The sequence below is a fragment of the Metschnikowia bicuspidata genome (genome assembly GCF_001664035.1).
Source record: "Metschnikowia bicuspidata var. bicuspidata NRRL YB-4993 chromosome Unknown METBIscaffold_1, whole genome shotgun sequence".
In the NCBI taxonomy this organism is placed as follows: Eukaryota; Fungi; Ascomycota; class Pichiomycetes; order Serinales; family Metschnikowiaceae; genus Metschnikowia; species Metschnikowia bicuspidata.
In genome coordinates, this window is record NW_017387731.1 from 4304552 (window position 1) to 4320652 (window position 16101).

Below are 16101 nucleotides of genomic sequence, written 5' to 3' on the forward strand. Positions count from 1 at the left end.
CAAGATGGCACATGAAGCTATGTACTGCGGTGGCAAGAAAACCACTCGTTAGCATCCCTTTGCTTGCCAACAATAAACCAAGGTATAGACCTTGACTTCCAGCTGCTTCGGTGGTGCTATACATCACGCCCGTGTTTCATGCTGTCCCCTTTCACCTTCGGTTTCTGAAGCGTTGATGAATTTTGAGTGCCAACGGGATGGCCAAAGATATAGCCTGCTTGTCAGAAACTGTCCTGCTCCCGGGCCCTGTTCTCAGTATTGGCACATTGTCAATTTCAGCCAAGAACGGCCATCATTCTGCAGCCGCATTCTACACCACTCCACGCGAGCCTCGTTGCCTCTCTATTATGCGGGGCGTTCCACCATTCATAGCATGAAGTACTTGAGGCCAGCTGCTGAGGACCGCTCAGATTCACATTTCACAGTCTGTCAGTCCAACGCTCGGTCTATGAATTGTTGGCGATAAAGACGTGCCATTTTCCATGAGACCCGTGCTTATCATTGGCCAAAGAAGATCAAGTTGGTTGGCTCCGGGGAAAACACTGCCGAGGCGCTGAGACTTTGCATTCTGCCGGTGAGCGAGTCCACGGTCTCTCTATCATACTCCCAGAAATATAAGTGCAGCTTTAGTTGTTTCGGGCAAACGCACCTGTTTTCATGTCCGTCATCGGTATTGTCTCGCCCCGTCTTGAGCCAAGTGTCATATGTTACAACATTAGATGAAATCTCTAATTTATGGTTAAAGCTATACTGCTTAAAGTTCAATTTCCAATCGTCACAAGGTAGAGACTTATGCCATTGTGTGCTCTCAGACTCAACGAGGAGTTGGAGCCACCAGTAAACGAACTCGTGCGCTTCCTTCTGACCCGGCAAACCACGCATCAGTCGGTTTGATTTCGGAGCCATTGGCCGTGTGTCTAAAGCCTCAAAGCCCGTTCAAAACTTGGGAGTGTCCTTACTATGACCTCCTACATGCCTCTATATGATAACGACCAAACGACTACCGAGATGAGACCTCCAGCAACAAGAGACGTCCTGGCCTCTTTGGGTCCCCTGCGGCTTGCACCCTTCTTATAAAGAGACCCGTGCTCGCCGTCTCCTCGCTCCACACCGGAAAGAGCCCTCAGGCATCAAAGCTCTGGTCACGAGAGGCAAGCCGCCATCCAACGGTCTGCTGCACCACGATCGCCTCAAAAGGCCCGCTCTCCTCAGCTCTCCTCCACCTCCCACAGCCCGTGCTTCTTCACCTGAATTACCTTGATGACCGGCAAGTCCCAGCCCAACCCACCGTCTCCAAGCGCAGCCCCGTACCGCGGCACCACATAACACTCCCTCTTCGTCGCAGAGATTGTTTTTGGTGCATACGGATGCCCGAGCGGCTTGGAGTAGGTCACGAGGAGCGAGGACTTGGCGATGTTGGTGAGCTGGCGCCCCGAAAGATCCACCAACGGCTTCATGCGCAACTTGGCGAGCCGGCCCTCTCTCTGATTCAGACCGCGGTTGAGCGACTGGTACACGAGGTACTGCGGCGGCGTGGCGCCCGAGCTGCCAATGATGGAGCCGGGGTGGATGTACACGTGCGGCTCGACATCCGAGCCGTACAGCGCCACCGGGTAGATGGTCGAGTAGGGCACGCTGATGATGCCGGCACGCTTCGAGAGCTTGATGTCCGCGTCGAGCACGTCGCTTCGGATGGCCACTTGGTCGACGAAGCCCGAGGCGATGATCTGCTTCATTGCCGAGATCTGCTCCTTGGAGGGCACGCCGAGCTTTTGTTGTCGTCCGGGCCGGCTGGCCGCCGCAAGCAGCGGCACGTTGGCTTCCACGATGTGCGCAATCTGCTTGCGGAGCTTGTGGATCTCCTCCATGACCTTTGCCCGGAGGAAGTGGTCGGCCATGAATGCCCGGTGCTTGTTCTTGGGCACGTGGTCTAGCGCACACACGGCCGAGAGGAGCTTGAACGCGTCGGAGCAGGAATCGAGTCTCGAGAACACGGCCCGCGACTTGTAGAAACGAGCGCGGAGCTTGCGCCGGTTCTCGAGGTCCGCCTGTGCCTCGCCGGCGTCGAGGTCGTCCTCGGACACGTCGCTGGCCCGGTCCGTTTTCGGCTTGTCCGCGATGCCCACCTCCTGCTCGTCGATGAATGGGTCGCCCACGGAAAGCGCGGACACGACGGCGATAACGTACGGCAAGCAGTCGAGCTGGTGGCCCACGATCAAGATCTTGGCGTAGCGCGGGCTCAAGGGGAAGTGTGCCATGGTGCGGCCCAAGTCCGTGATGTGCTTTTGGGCCTGGTCCAACGCGCCCAAGGTGACCAAGAGCCGCTCGGCCTTGGCGAGCGAGCCGCGGTCCGGCGGCGTGGGGAACGGGAAGTTGACGATGTGGTCGATGCCCATGCTCTTCATGGTCAACACCGTGGCCTCCACGGGCATGCGAAGGATCTCCGGCTGGCTGAACTGGTCGAAGTACTCCTCGTAAATCGCGGACGAAAACAAGCGGTAGCAGTGGCCCGGGCCTGTGCGGCCCGCCCGGCCCGCCCGCTGGTCCGCCGACGCCTTGGACACCCAGTCCACCTCGAAGGACTGCACGCCGGTGTCCTCGTCAAATTTGCGCTCCTTGGACCGGCCGCAGTCGACCACGTACCGGATGCCCGGGATGGTCAACGACGTCTCGGCCACGTTGGTGGCCACAATACAGAGCCGGCTCCCTGCAGGCGGCTGGTCGAACACCGCCATCTGCTGCGAGGTGGGGAGCAACGAGTAGAGCGGGAGCACGTAGAGCGGGTCGTCGTCGCTCTGGTGGGCGTCGCGCGGCTCGTCGAAGCCCTCCTCCTCGGAGTCCGAGGCGGCCAGGTCGCTGGAGTAGTGCTCCTCGGCGCGGCGCTCGCGCAACGCGATGTCCAAGTCCACGTCCTCGGCCTCCATGGCCACCTGGTTGCTGGCCTGGTACTTGACGTTCTCGGTCTCTGAGTACACGGGGGCGCTGGCTTTTTTGAAGGGAAACTCGGCCCGGAGCCGCTTGACGAGCGCGGTGATCTCGTGCTGCCCGGTCAAGAAGACGAGGATGCCTCCGGGCGGCAAGCGGCGGTGGATCTTGCACGTCTTCTTGAACGCCTCGTCCATGTAGTCGGCGCGCGTCTTCTTGTCGAAGTGCACGGCCACGGGGAACTGGCGGGCGTCCACGCGGATCACCGGCGGCGGCGAGGCGAAAAGCTGCGTGTTCTCCGAGAAGTCCGCCACGCGCAACGTGGCCGACATGACCACCAACTTCAACGGGCGGCCGCGCTGGCGCCGGAGCCGCACGATGCGGCTCAACATGCCGATGAGGATGTCCGTGTTCACGTTGCGCTCGTGCGCCTCGTCGATGATCAACGCCGAGTACTTGAGGAGCAAGAAGTCCGCCATCATCTCGCGGAGGAGCACTCCGTCGGTCATGAACTTCAAGGCCGTGCCGTCCGCCGTGCCCTCGTCCTTGATGGAGCTATCGAAGCGGATCTGGTGGCCCACGCGGCAGCCGTGCGTGGGGCCGAGCTCTGCGGACACGCGGCTGGCCATGGACACGGCCGCCACACGGCGCGGCTGCGTGACGCCGATCATGCCGGGCGTCTCGGGCGACGCCACGTTGCCGTAGCCGGCCTCGTACAAGAACTGCGGCACCTGGGTCGTTTTGCCGGAGCCGGTCTCGCCGCAGAGCACGATGCAGTCGTGGTGGTGCACGGCCTCCATGATGCGGTGCTCCTCGCTGAACACGGGGAGCTGCATGCGCTGCTGCTGGATGGCGGCGGCGCGGTCCACGCTGACAAAGAACGCGGTCCGCTGGAGCCCGGGGTCGGTGGGCACCGCGGCCTCGTCCTCGGACACCTCGTGTTGGTGCGTGCCGTGCGCGTACTTCTGCCTGACGTCCTGCTGGAGCTCCGGCAAGACCATGTGCTTGTGGCCCTCGAGCTGGCGCACCTGCTGCTCGGCCCACTGCTTGAAGGACTCGGCCGTTGTGGAGTGCTTGGGCTTGTTCTGGAGGAGGCGGGGGACGTCCCTCTCGTCGGTGTCGTCACTTCCGTCGGTGTCGTCGTTTTCGTCACCTCCGTCGTTGTCATCACTTCCGTCCTTCTCGTCATTCTCACTCTCGTCGCCCCCATCGTTGTCACTCTCGTCGCCCCCATCGTTGTCACTCTCGTCGCCCCCAAACTCAGAGCCCGCCAGCTCGTCCGCATCCAGCGGCTCCGAGTCCGTGTGGGGCAGGTGCTCCGCGTCGCTGGCTTCGGCCTCGCTCAGCATGAAGTCGTTGTCGTCCTCCATCTTCGCCCGCTTCTTCTCCTCCTGCTCCACCCTCAATCTCCAGGTGTACTTCTTCGTCGACACGGCCTTGCCGACTTTCGGGAGATTGGAGAAGCCGAAGCCGGCCGAGCCGCCGCTCTGCGGCCGGAAGTCCACGAACGTCGACCGCGTGGGCGCGTCGGCCGGCTCCGCGGAGGCCGCCGGCTCCGCCGCAGGGTCCGCCGCCGCCGCCCCGTGGTCCGCGGCCCAGTCCTTGACGTGCCGCTCCTCGTACAAAATGCCCCGCGTGCGCTCGTCGCCGCGGCCCTGGCTCTCGAGCTCCAAGGCCTCGATCATCTCCTCCCTCCGCGTCAGCTTGCCCTGGCCAAGCCGCTTCAGCGGCGCCAAAAGCCGCGTGTCCATCTTGGTGCCCGCGAGCTTCTCGAGCAACACCTTTTTCTCCTCGCGCTTGATCTGGTGCTCGATGTACTTGTCCAAGCGCTTGCGCTTGGCTCGCGACATCTTCTGCTCCCTCTCGTTTTCCGAATATAGCGTCTCCGCGAGCCGCCGCTTGCGCTCTTCCTTCTCCTCCGCGGTCATGGGCTGCAAGATCTCCGCGTTGGGGTCTGCCGCCACGTCCGAGCTGGGTTCCGGGGCCGCCGGCGCCGGCTCTTCCGCGGCGTCCTCGGCGGGGCGCGTGAACTGCTTGTTGCGGGCTTTCTTGAGCACCGCCTGCTTGGCGAGCATGCCCAGCCGCGCCTTCTCGTTGAACCTCTTTCTGTACTTGCCCATGTTTGGTGGTGGCCCGGATAACTACAGGCGTGAGATTTTTCGCCTTGGAGATGGGCATCGCTGTGCGCGTTCTTGCAGACATGGGGCCGGTGCGCGGCGCGCGGCGAGCACAGCCGGGCCCACTGCTGCGCTGGCTCTGTCGGTGTTGAAACGGGCGTGGATTTCGGGGGCGCTCCTGGAGAATTTCTGAGGCTATTTTTGGTGGCGGCGTTTTGGCGGCTTCTTTGGGTCGCGTCGATTTGACGCTGGCTTAGGGGCGGCAATTGGATTGTTGTTTTGGAGCGGCTCCCGTGGGAGATCGGCCCTGGCGGCCTTGGCCCTGGGCCCTGGAGTGCGCGGCCCTGGAGTGCGCGGCCCTGGAGTGCGCGGGGCCACCGACGGGCCATGCAACCAGCCTGGCCGATTCCAGGAATCAGAGACTCGATGTTCAGCGCGGCCTTTTCTGTGGCTCGGGGCAATTTCCCACGCGGCCTTAGAAATCTCCATCTGAAGCGGCCATGGATGGTTTTTTTTGACGTGTGCCACTCAAACCACAAGGCATTGGGTATGTCTGCGGCGTGGCTGTGCAGTAGACTTCTGGGCCCGTGGTGGGGGAAACACAGGGCAGGAGGAAACAAGAGCAATGTCGTGCCGCTGAGGTCTATTGCATTGACTGATCTCGGCGTGCTAATTCTCCTTTTTTTTTTTTTTTCAATCTTTTTGGACCAGGTATCCTGCCGCATTAATCCAGCCCACCGTAGTGACCAAATCTGTCGCACCCATTAAACCCACCGCACTCATTATCCACGTCTTGCTTTTCCACCACACCACCCCATTGCACTACTCAGCCATTTTGTGCTAATCACGTTCATTGTTCTGGGTTGCCGTACTAAGAGTCCCGCTTTGATAGGCCCTATTTCTATTAACCTACATTAATCAACCCTACAATAATCAACCCTACAATAATCAACCCTACAATAATAAACCCTACATTAATAAGCCCCAATATAATCAGCCCTGCTTTAATCAGCCCTACTTTATTCAGCTACATTAATGAGCCCCACTTTAACCAGCTACATCAATAAACCCCACTTGAATTAGCCCTAGTTTAATCAGCCCTACATTAATATACCCTACATTAATAAACCCCACTTCGATTAGCCCTAAATTAATAACCCCACTTTAATTAGTCCCAATTTAACGAGCCCACTTTAACTAGTCCCAATTTAACGAGCCCACTTTAATCAGCCCTACACTTATAAACCCCACATTAACAACCCCCCTCTAATCAACCCTACTTCAATCAACCCTACTTCAATCAAACCGATTGCTCCAATCGATGCCTCACCGGGCACCGCGAACATGACCTACCAAGCTAACGAAACTTTTGTGAGAAGTACGTAGTACCTTGCAATATATGGCCGGAAATGTTTGGTTTTATCGCAAGTAAGGCGAATAGCCTTCTTGTCCAAGCCGACAGTAAAAAACACTATTGTCGACAACTTGCTCTAAAGCTCTCATAGTCTTTTTTCTTCTGGCACTTCAGTATATGTGTCATTCTATTGTCGCACATTCAAGAAAAATTAGCCTCTTCGTGGGTTCCTAATTCTTTTCGTCTTCGTGTAAAAATAAAAGACAGTAATGACTGTGCACACACTTAAATCCCTGGACAATACCTCGAGGCGTGGATCTGTGAAATTGAAGTCTGTGTGAATATAGTCTATCTGAGAATCGACAGTCTATCTGAGAATCGACAGTCTATCTGAGAATCGACAGACTCGTCGGGATTATTGCAGCAGGAATCGGAGCTTTCAAGTCAATGATGGTGTTGGTTGCGCTTTAGAATGGCCCTTATTACGGGCCGGCCTCCCCGTGGGAATAATTGCCTAATTCTATACACGTGCAACTTGAAAACGGCCAAAGCCAACCGAAAGTTCAAGACTGCTGATTACCTCAATATCACAATCAAAAGCTGCAATATATCACTGAATAGCTCGACAAAAGCCAGCAGCCTCCAAGCCCAATGAGGATTTTGCAATATACTTATTCTTTGAATGGCTGGTAATATGTGTAAATTGAAGTCTCGAGACCTCTGAAGATAGCCAGAAATTAGTAACCCGATTGCTCCAATCGATACCGCACCGGGGCACTGCGAACACGACCTGGCCCTGGCCTGGCCCCGGGCATTTCTTGCAAGACCCAGGATTATTACCCACACAAGACGATAAACCTACCAGAGGCTCGCCAAAAAAAAAAAGAAAAAAAAGCTGCTTAATGGGCCCTTTGCAAGCACATCGCTTTCAGAAAAAAAAACGATAAAGAAAACACCTCCCGCCTGGCTCATTGTTCTAAATTAGGGCCACTCTTTTGCTCGGCCGGGTCTCGCCATCCTCCGTGCATCTTCTCCACAGAATGCTCGCTCACTTCCTCCAATACAGCCCAGCTGCTAAATATCCCCACAAAATGACCACCCGAGATCTCCTGAAACAACGTAAGTCGTCCAAAGCCAAGCCCCTGCGCGGCAAGCGTGGGGAACCCAAGATTCCCCCGCTCCACCTAGGCCTCTACTAACAACACGCAGTCATATATACCACGCTCACGCTCAATTCGACAACCTTGTACGCCACGGAAAACACAAAGTTGACAGCCTTGATTCCCAGCCTCAACTGCTCGGAGCTTGTGTCGCTGGAATTGGGCCTCATCAATGCCAGCAAAACGCTCATTGGCCTGTTGTCGGTGGTGGCAGACCGCACCGTAACAAAGCTGTCTTTGCTTCTCTACTTCATGAAGAAACTGCTTCAGAACCCGGACGGCGGCTTCGACTTGGTCACTGTAGTGGTGCTTGCGCACCAGGACGTAAACAAAACCTTGGTGCTCGCCGTGCTCAAGAAAATCATCGACAAGTATTTCGAGTTCCGCCTGGACTTGGCCTGCGAGTCCAGCGACCCAAACCATCCCCAGGGTGCTGTGCTGGCACCCCTGCCGCTGGCAGTCACCTCCGAACACGCGGCCAAGGTGAAATTGGGCGAGTTCAAGTTGTACATGAACCAGATCATAAAGTTCGAGGAGGTACAGTACGACCTGAACCTGGCTCTATATAGCTACGGGGCCACCCGAAATGGCCGGGACAACAACGCCGGCAGCCCTACGCCAAACTCCGAAATCATCACGCCAAACCAGCTAGTCTCGGCCAACGAAGACGTCGACGAAGTGCGCCTGTTGATGCTCGACAACATCAATAAGATCTTGGGCCGAGGCGACCGTATCGGCACCTTGGTAGATCAAACCGAGCGCCTTCAGGCATCTTCGCTGATCTTGCGGAAAAACGCCGCGTCTGTGAAACGCAAGATGTGGTTTAACAACGCCCGCTCGGTGGTTCTCATCGCCACCGTGTCCGTGTCGTGCCTTTACTTGGTGCTTGGCTTCGAGTGCGGGTATCCTTTTTTTCAAACCTGTCTTCGTCATTGACCAAGATGGCGGAAAGCCTATCCATTTTGATGGTCTGGCGTATTTCCAGAATTTCAAGAGAAGAAAGTCACTCGGCGCGATTAAACCGTGCGCTGCGTTGGAACTTGTCAAAGGGCCTAAGACAAGTCTCAAGAATATGATGGCGAGTGGATGATTTCTGGGAGACTAGATATTCAGTTGTCATGGGCATCGATTTTAATGACTGAAGCCGGGCTCTTTGACTGCTGGCCTGATGAACCAGCTCGCACTTCGAATGCGATTATCCTTGTCCGTGCATGAGCTTCATCTGCTCTTCCATCGATCCCCATTCTGCTCCATATCTACTCGATTTTCAGTCCCACGGAAGCAATGGAATCTTAGTCCGGATTTCCTTCGGGCTATAAAAGTAAAAAGGTGTATGTGACTGGGAACCGCTGCATGAAGTCTGAAAATTCGGAGTGTGGCGGAGATCATGATGACTGGCTCGTGAGCAATGCATATCTGCCTCTGAATATTGCACCTAGTGCTGGCTGTATCTTACGTACGGCAAGTGCAATGAATAGCTTTCTGTACAGACCGCAGTTCTGAGGCCAACATAGAGGCCAGGGAAATGCCTCACTTGCGCAACTCCATACAAGGCATTTAAGATATTCATCTAAGATATAATGAGAGATTTACGATCATGAGAACTTGAGAATAACAAATACAGAAATTGGCGGCTCAGCAGAAACCAGCTTATCGGATGTTTCTTTGACTTCCCCCTTTATGATTATGGCTGATGTGTGTATTATTTTTTTTTGCAACTGATATTCGTATTACATTTTAATTCCTTTCGATTTCTTCCTCCGAATGACCCAATTAAATCAACTGATCCAGCCTTATGTACTCTACTAGACCTACTTGTGTCGATCACGTAATACACTAAAGAAATTTGCCCTGGGCTACAGAAATCAAATTGTTTTCTTCGAAATTACAAATACTCTTGTCGCCTTTTATCTTGATCCATATGTAACAAAGCTGGGAATATGTCGTGTTTCATCGGATGAGACCTATTTTCACATTCCACAGGTCTGAACCTTTTTACTTTGAAATTCATAAGCATGAGTCCGATTGTTTACCATGCTTAAAAATGAACATCTGTAAGACCTGGAACTCGAAGATATTGACTTTCCCCTTGCCAATTTCGGTCATAGTAGCTTTTACGTCAGTCATCTCATCACAACAAGTTCTAGTCTTTAACGAGTAATATTTCTTGGACTGAAACTTCGCTTGCCTGACTCTCCATTATTTAACACATGGTGTCTGCATTTTCTCTCCACGAAAAACCAAAATGTAAGGATGATCTATACGTTGTATGATTTTTCGGTGTTCTTTGTGTCAATCGGTATCGAGCATGGTTTGGACAATTAATGTCACACGACATTGAACATCTCAGATATTAAATTCCTTATTTCCCCTTACAAAGTAGACTGTTCTCCGATCAGAAAATCCAGATTCAGATATATTTTCATCAGATGCTGGTAAATCGCGACTTTGAAAAACCTAATCGTTCTCTTTCAAGCAGAATTCTAATTGTGCTCAATGCACAAGATAAATTTCATTCATATTTGACATCCATATCAATGCCACGGAAGTTGGATCTCAAGGAGCTTGTATTTTCTTTGGTAAACTCACCTGATTAAAGGAACAAAAATATACAATACTGCATATAAAAAAACCCCAAAATAAGCCTCGAAAGGCTGAGTGTCTGCTATGTATGTCCCATACAATAAGTGACATCAGTAATTTACAGATATAACGATGGAATCTACCGATCTTCACAGCGGAATGATGAATTCGCTATGCAAAGTATTGTTGTTTAGCGTAGATCATGAATCATAAACTATTTGAGGTTTATCGGTTTTATTTTGCGTGGATTGATCTCATTGAAGGAACAAAACTGTAATACTAATAGTCTTCAATATTGCAAAGGGTCAGGTCGAGTTTCGACACCTGTTACGTATCTGGGATCTGTTTAAGGTTCCCTATATATAACATTTCCTTAGTTTCGATGTTAATGAGATAGATCTTTTTTTTTTGTTTGATAGGTTCATCTGATTAAAAAAGCAGAAATATATAAATAATAAGTATAACAACCTTTAAGCAGCTCCCAGCTACGTACCAAGTGTCTTAGCTCGGCCCGTCCCCTTCCGTTAGTCACAGCCGGACAGTCCTCATGGCACGTATCTGTTTACGTATTGGATATTACGTTATCGACTCCTAGGATAGGTCTCCTGGAGTAGTCGCTTCAATCCAGATTGTTGTAGCGGACTTAAGGAGCCCACTTCTTGCGACTCGCCACGCCTTCTGGTGTAGACCTTGAAAATCGTGGTGGCGAACCTTTTTTTTTTTTGGTAGATTCATCTGATTATTATTTAATTTTATTAAGTTCTCCAGAGAGTTGTCGCATTCGGTACATTCCAAGAATATATACAAAAAGAATGCAACAATCTCTTCTACTTGGAAGCTTTGATTCTTGAATCCCTTAGGAAATACAATTCTTTTACTTAATTGTCATACCGTTTGCACCAAATTATAACACATCGAAAGCGCAAGTGGTTTAGTGGTAAAATCCAACGTTGCCATCGTTGGGCCCCCGGTTCGATTCCGGGCTTGCGCAGTTTTTTAAATCTCTTCGCGCAAGCCCTTTAATAACTCTCTATTATGAACAATTACGATATTTGGATTCCTTTGGTTTTACTGGAGTGCACCATTAGAAAAGATATTTGATCATAAAAGATTTATATAGTGCAAAGAAGTCACTCAAGCTTTTCACGTAGACTTTTGAAAGTTGACGTTGGGTACTACGCTAGTACTAAATTGAATGACACTAAAAACCTCATGTTTTACTCTGAGCTAAAAAAAGGTTCCGTTATAGGATTTCTCACAAAAAGAAATCTCCTTTTAAACTCCTGACCCAAACCTACATACATAAATTGCAGACATGACGTACCCAATTGGAAGTCTAAGCTGAAATTTTATTGCCCCAGTCAAACTGTTTTTAAGAGTCAAAACATTTATAATTTTCTTTTTTTTCATATAAAAGACAACTTTGGAAGAGGTTTATAAGTCTGTGGATGGTGCTTCCAGGTCTGTTCATGATTTTGGTGGTTTAATAGTGTGTCTCCGTGCTCGTTTCTTTTAAACCAATGTTTTGAGCTTGAACGATTAATTCATATTCCTAGGGTGTTTTACGCAATCGAGGTGTTGCTTTGAACAAGCTTTTTCTTAATACATAGAATGAGTGTATATTACAAACAATGAAGTAAATTATGTGGCAGTTATTATCCATGAATGCATAATCACAAGTGAAATGGTATACGACTGCCTCCTTGTTATAATTCGCAATCTGTTCTGTTTTCACAGATTCCCTGTAGGTTGACTTTTCTCGGGTTTACGTGTTCGCGAATCCATAGTGAAGTAGCCTGTTAAAGGCGGCATAGATGATGAAGTCAAAGTCAAAGTCTCACCTTTTTCAATATTCTGGGAACTCTTGGTATTTGCAAGCTCTTTGTTCGCAATTTCATATAATTTGAAGATGAGTTTGGACCATGATACTCTGATGGCTTCTTTTAATATACAATGAGCCAAATAGCTAATATAATTGGCAAATGTAGCCGCTAAACTCAATTTGTTTCATCTCTACAATCCCGATTATCATGAGATAAGATCAATATGAGTGTTCTGTTCTTTTTTTTTGTTGTTGAATTTATTATACTGAAAGAGAATGGCCGTCAAATTTTGCAGCGGAAAAAAAACGAACTTCAAATTATTCTCAAAACTGTGAAAATTTTCAAGCATGAGTATTCTTTTTCTTAAAAGACGGAATAAAAATAGGACACTGGTAGCAATTGTGTAACAGTGTAAGCTCTAAAACAAGAAAATTCTAACAGTAAATTAAACTGGCTAAATCGGTGACCAGAGGCCAGGGACTATTTTCAAGAACTTTTGATAAGACATGACTCGCACAAAAACAGGCCAATACTACATCAACTACTCAATATTTCATCTCCCACGGCCCATCGGAATTTCTGAATATCCTTAGCCATAGATTATTAAAAGGAAGTGAGCTCAGCCTCTCTGAACTTTGCTGCATAAGTCTTCTTCATTAAATAAGCGAGCTAATCAAGCTATCATAAATATCAAATGATATTTACATTGTAGCGACTACTTCCCTGGGAATCAAGGCCATTAGGAATCCAATCTTGTGTCTCTAAAGTCAAGAGTATTCACACTTTTCTTGGGTAACTCGAACCCCGGCCTATGGGATTGCTTCCAGTAAAAACTGGACCAGTATCTGTTTTGCCGTGAAAATGTACGTAAGAGAATGACTCGATGGATGTGAGGCTGCAAAGACCTATCGAGCAACCTCTTGGGTTCTTTTTTCTTGAAGAAACGTACATATTGAAGAAAACTCCCGGAGACAGGGGAAAAACTTTATACTAATGTGGAAAGCCTCGATACACTTACCAGATGTGTATGAAGCATATATTATTTTGAAAAACAACATCATAATATAGGGCATCACTCCCACCACTATCAAAAACCATAAAGACAAAACCTATAATAGATCGCAACATTGGCTCAGGTGAGAAGGCGCGGGTATTAATTCACGAAATTTCCCAAAGAGGATGACACCCCTCAAAAAGACTTCTCTGGATACCAATGCCAACCACTTGATTAATATTCACTAAATGTCATCGTCCTATATAATATTTTTTCCTGAGGGCCTGTGGCCATAGTTTATTTGACAAGGCGGCAAGACATGCATTTGTCTTTGCCTCCTAGTCCTTGATCTTCTTGAGCAGATAAACCCTGTGAACGCTTCAATAAACCAATGAAGGATTCTAGCATCTCGCTTATGTTTCTTTAGTGGCTATATGTTATGTCCTGGCTTATTCGTTGTTTAATACGATTTTGTTCTTGTGGTGAAGCATTCGTATTCTAAGGTACTGATTGTACCAGCTATCGTTGTATTGAAGGGTATCAATCAACACCATTGCCCGATTCCCTTAAAGTTAGGGCAAGATTCGATAAGGCCATGCATTGGAGCTTGAAATCTCCTATTTGAAAGATGCTTGTGGTTGTGAGTTACCTGTTTAAGTCTGTGCAAGAGGCTCACGCAAACGTCACACAAATTTGGAATTGCCTTGTACTGCTGAAATAATTTTTCAACAAGTAGAAAACTCATCAAAAGCGCAAGTGGTTTAGTGGTAAAATCCAACGTTGCCATCGTTGGGCCCCCGGTTCGATTCCGGGCTTGCGCAATATTGTTTTTCCGAATGGGAATTGTTTTTCCAGAGTTGTGTAGACACAAGTCGAAAGGTCCGAAACGAATTTTGAATAAACTGACTGGCTATTGGTGATTGGCGAATCTCTCGGATTCTTTCAAAAACTTCATTTGTGGTTTTGGCGTGATCAGATGATTTGAGCTAGAGCTGAATGGTCGCAAGATTTGATGGTTTGGCGTGATGGGAACTCGTAAAAGGTGATTTTGTGATTTCAGACAAGAATTCTTTTTGTGCTCATGTGTCATACGTTAAAAATTGCACGGCTGCTGACGGGTTAAGGATACTTGAATTTCGAAAAATGCAAAGATAGGCTTGTCCCAAACTCTTTGAAATTAGTTGCCTACGATCTTTGAAGACAGAGAGGTTAATGCGCAGACTTACACGTAGTCATATGTACATGTATAGCTTCCGCTAAAGCTTTACACATTTCCCGAGCTAGGTGTCGACTCCAACGACTATATTATACGTTACCGAAGGCATAAGGGAGCCGTCCCAGGCCTCTTACTCGGCATATATAACCAGAGCCCAATCAGACTTAGATTCATTTAATATCATCAGGTACACTGATGGAATGCCCGGGATGTTCAATCCGAAATGGAGGACTCATCAAGATTCTGTCTGTCGAACCTTGAAATGGGCTACTTCTGGCCGACTTGTCGAGATGGGTACCCACATTCTAGCAGGTCCATGGGATTCGATAAATGTCGTGTCGTATTTTCATTCCTCCTTACAATCCAGTCTCATTCGTCCTCGGTTTCCTGTGCCTCGTCTTCCAGTGCCTGCTCAGGCTCCTCGATTTCTTGCCCACCCAACTCTTCTTCTTCCTGGCCCAAAAGCGCAATTGGGTTTGCCGCCACCTCTTCTTCATCTTCAGGCTCATCATTTGCAGGCAGAATAGTGGCATCTTCGTTTCTGATTTCGCTTCTTTCCATATCCTCTTCAGCATCCTCAATATCATCGTCGTCATCTTCGGTTTCCTCCTCCTCGGCACCTGTCTTCAGCACTCTGTTTGACGCGTTGTCTCTCATTTTCTTTGGGACCGGGCCCTCAACGGGAGCGGCCTCTTTTGCCTCTGCCTTCAGTTTCTTCTTTGCCTCGACATCTGACTCAAATGTGCTTAACTTGTGCTTGATTTCCGGCGCAAAGCCGGCCAAGTCCGCCCGCTCCAACGCGGTTAAAATGTCCTGTGAATTGACGTTTTTGCGGCCAAAATCACGGGCAGTTTGCCGGGCGTAAAACAATATGTGCGACACGAATACCGTCGCAGAGCGTTGCACGGCAACCAAAGAGTCCTTGGTGAGCCCCATGTTATCGCCCAGTCCATTTTCGGAGGTCTCGTCGGCGGCATTGAGGATACCCTTGGCTAGTTTTTGGACCGTCGATCTGGGAAACAAGATTTCATCGATCGACACAAGTTCAGCGTCTTTCGGGAACTGGGTGCTGTCGCCATATTTTCTCCATCCTTTTGGTGGCATTTTTGGAGCGTGTTATGGCAGTTTGTGTGGGGCTTGATGTGGTGGAAATGAGGTGCAAGGTCTAATGGGGTGAATGTCTATGTCGTGGCCCTGTGTATATCTCCATGTACTGGAGTAATAGACAGGTCGACGTGACGCGTTCGCTGCGTGATCTGGATTAGGGTCCAGGGACTGAACAACAAATCAGAGAGTTTTATGAATGGGACCTGAAAGCGTTTTTGGTGCATGAACAGGGTTGGCTATAGGTGTTTATACTTCTGTGCTTTTGCGTGGAATGCTCTGTCGAAAGTCGGCAGCTGTGGCGCACTGCAATCTCGCTCATTCCAGCCCAACTTTGACTGCTCGGTATTTGCCTAGTTTCCGAGGCCCGAGAGCCATACAATATTTCAGTCATCCTGGGAGACCTAAAGCCTCGTAAATTTACCCAAAAAAAAGCATTCTCGATGCTATTGTCTATTTCATTGAGTTTGCTGATGGGGCTGGTTTGGGTGCGAAACGTTCTGGAGTGCGAACCAAGCACGTTATTAGATCATATTATTGTCCGGCCACAGCTTTTACATACATCATCATCACCTCATCATCACCTCATCATCACCTCATCATCACCTCATCATCACCTCATCATCATGCCACTGGTAACAGGTGACCCAAATAGGCGCGGATTTCTTGATCTGTAAAATGACCCGTTGCCTCGCGTTTGGCATGTATTACCGTGGCTGAGCCCATATGCCAACTGGCGCACGGCTCATCCCTATATGAAATAACAGCGCCAAAAATAAGCTGCACAGTTTTCCTCGCATGTCCAGTGTGCTGGGCTCATCTGCC

The 16101-nt window shown here is 49.7% G+C and overlaps 3 protein-coding genes and 2 non-coding genes across 5 annotated transcripts; 3 read left to right on the plus strand and 2 right to left on the minus strand.

Annotated features, from left to right (window-relative positions):
* Positions 1-848: 848 nt before the first annotated feature.
* Positions 849-5291, minus strand: METBIDRAFT_30485 (ATP-dependent RNA helicase). The gene has a single exon (XM_018855647.1). It carries the CDS (start codon positions 5043-5045, stop codon positions 1209-1211), a length of 3837 nt encoding a protein of 1278 aa, XP_018714634.1. The 5' UTR covers positions 5046-5291; the 3' UTR covers positions 849-1208.
* Positions 5292-7487: 2196 nt separating this feature from the next.
* METBIDRAFT_77009 (uncharacterized protein) lies at positions 7488-8492 on the plus strand (the record flags this gene model as incomplete). Its single annotated transcript, XM_018858620.1, has 3 exons — positions 7488-7515; positions 7606-7965; positions 8017-8492. 3 exons carry the CDS (start codon positions 7488-7490, stop codon positions 8490-8492), a joined length of 864 nt encoding a protein of 287 aa, XP_018714635.1.
* Positions 8493-11059: 2567 nt separating this feature from the next.
* Positions 11060-11130, plus strand: METBIDRAFT_t26. The gene has a single exon. It is a non-coding gene; the product is annotated as a tRNA-Gly (tRNA).
* Positions 11131-13706: 2576 nt separating this feature from the next.
* On the plus strand, positions 13707-13777 carry METBIDRAFT_t27. The gene has a single exon. It is a non-coding gene; the product is annotated as a tRNA-Gly (tRNA).
* An 881-nt stretch (positions 13778-14658) lies between these two features.
* On the minus strand, positions 14659-15276 carry DPB4 (DNA polymerase epsilon noncatalytic subunit; the record flags this gene model as incomplete). Its single annotated transcript, XM_018854717.1, has 1 exon — positions 14659-15276. A coding segment is annotated over one exon (618 nt), but the record flags the coding sequence as incomplete, so codon positions are not given.
* Between the last annotated feature and the right edge of the window lie 825 nt (positions 15277-16101).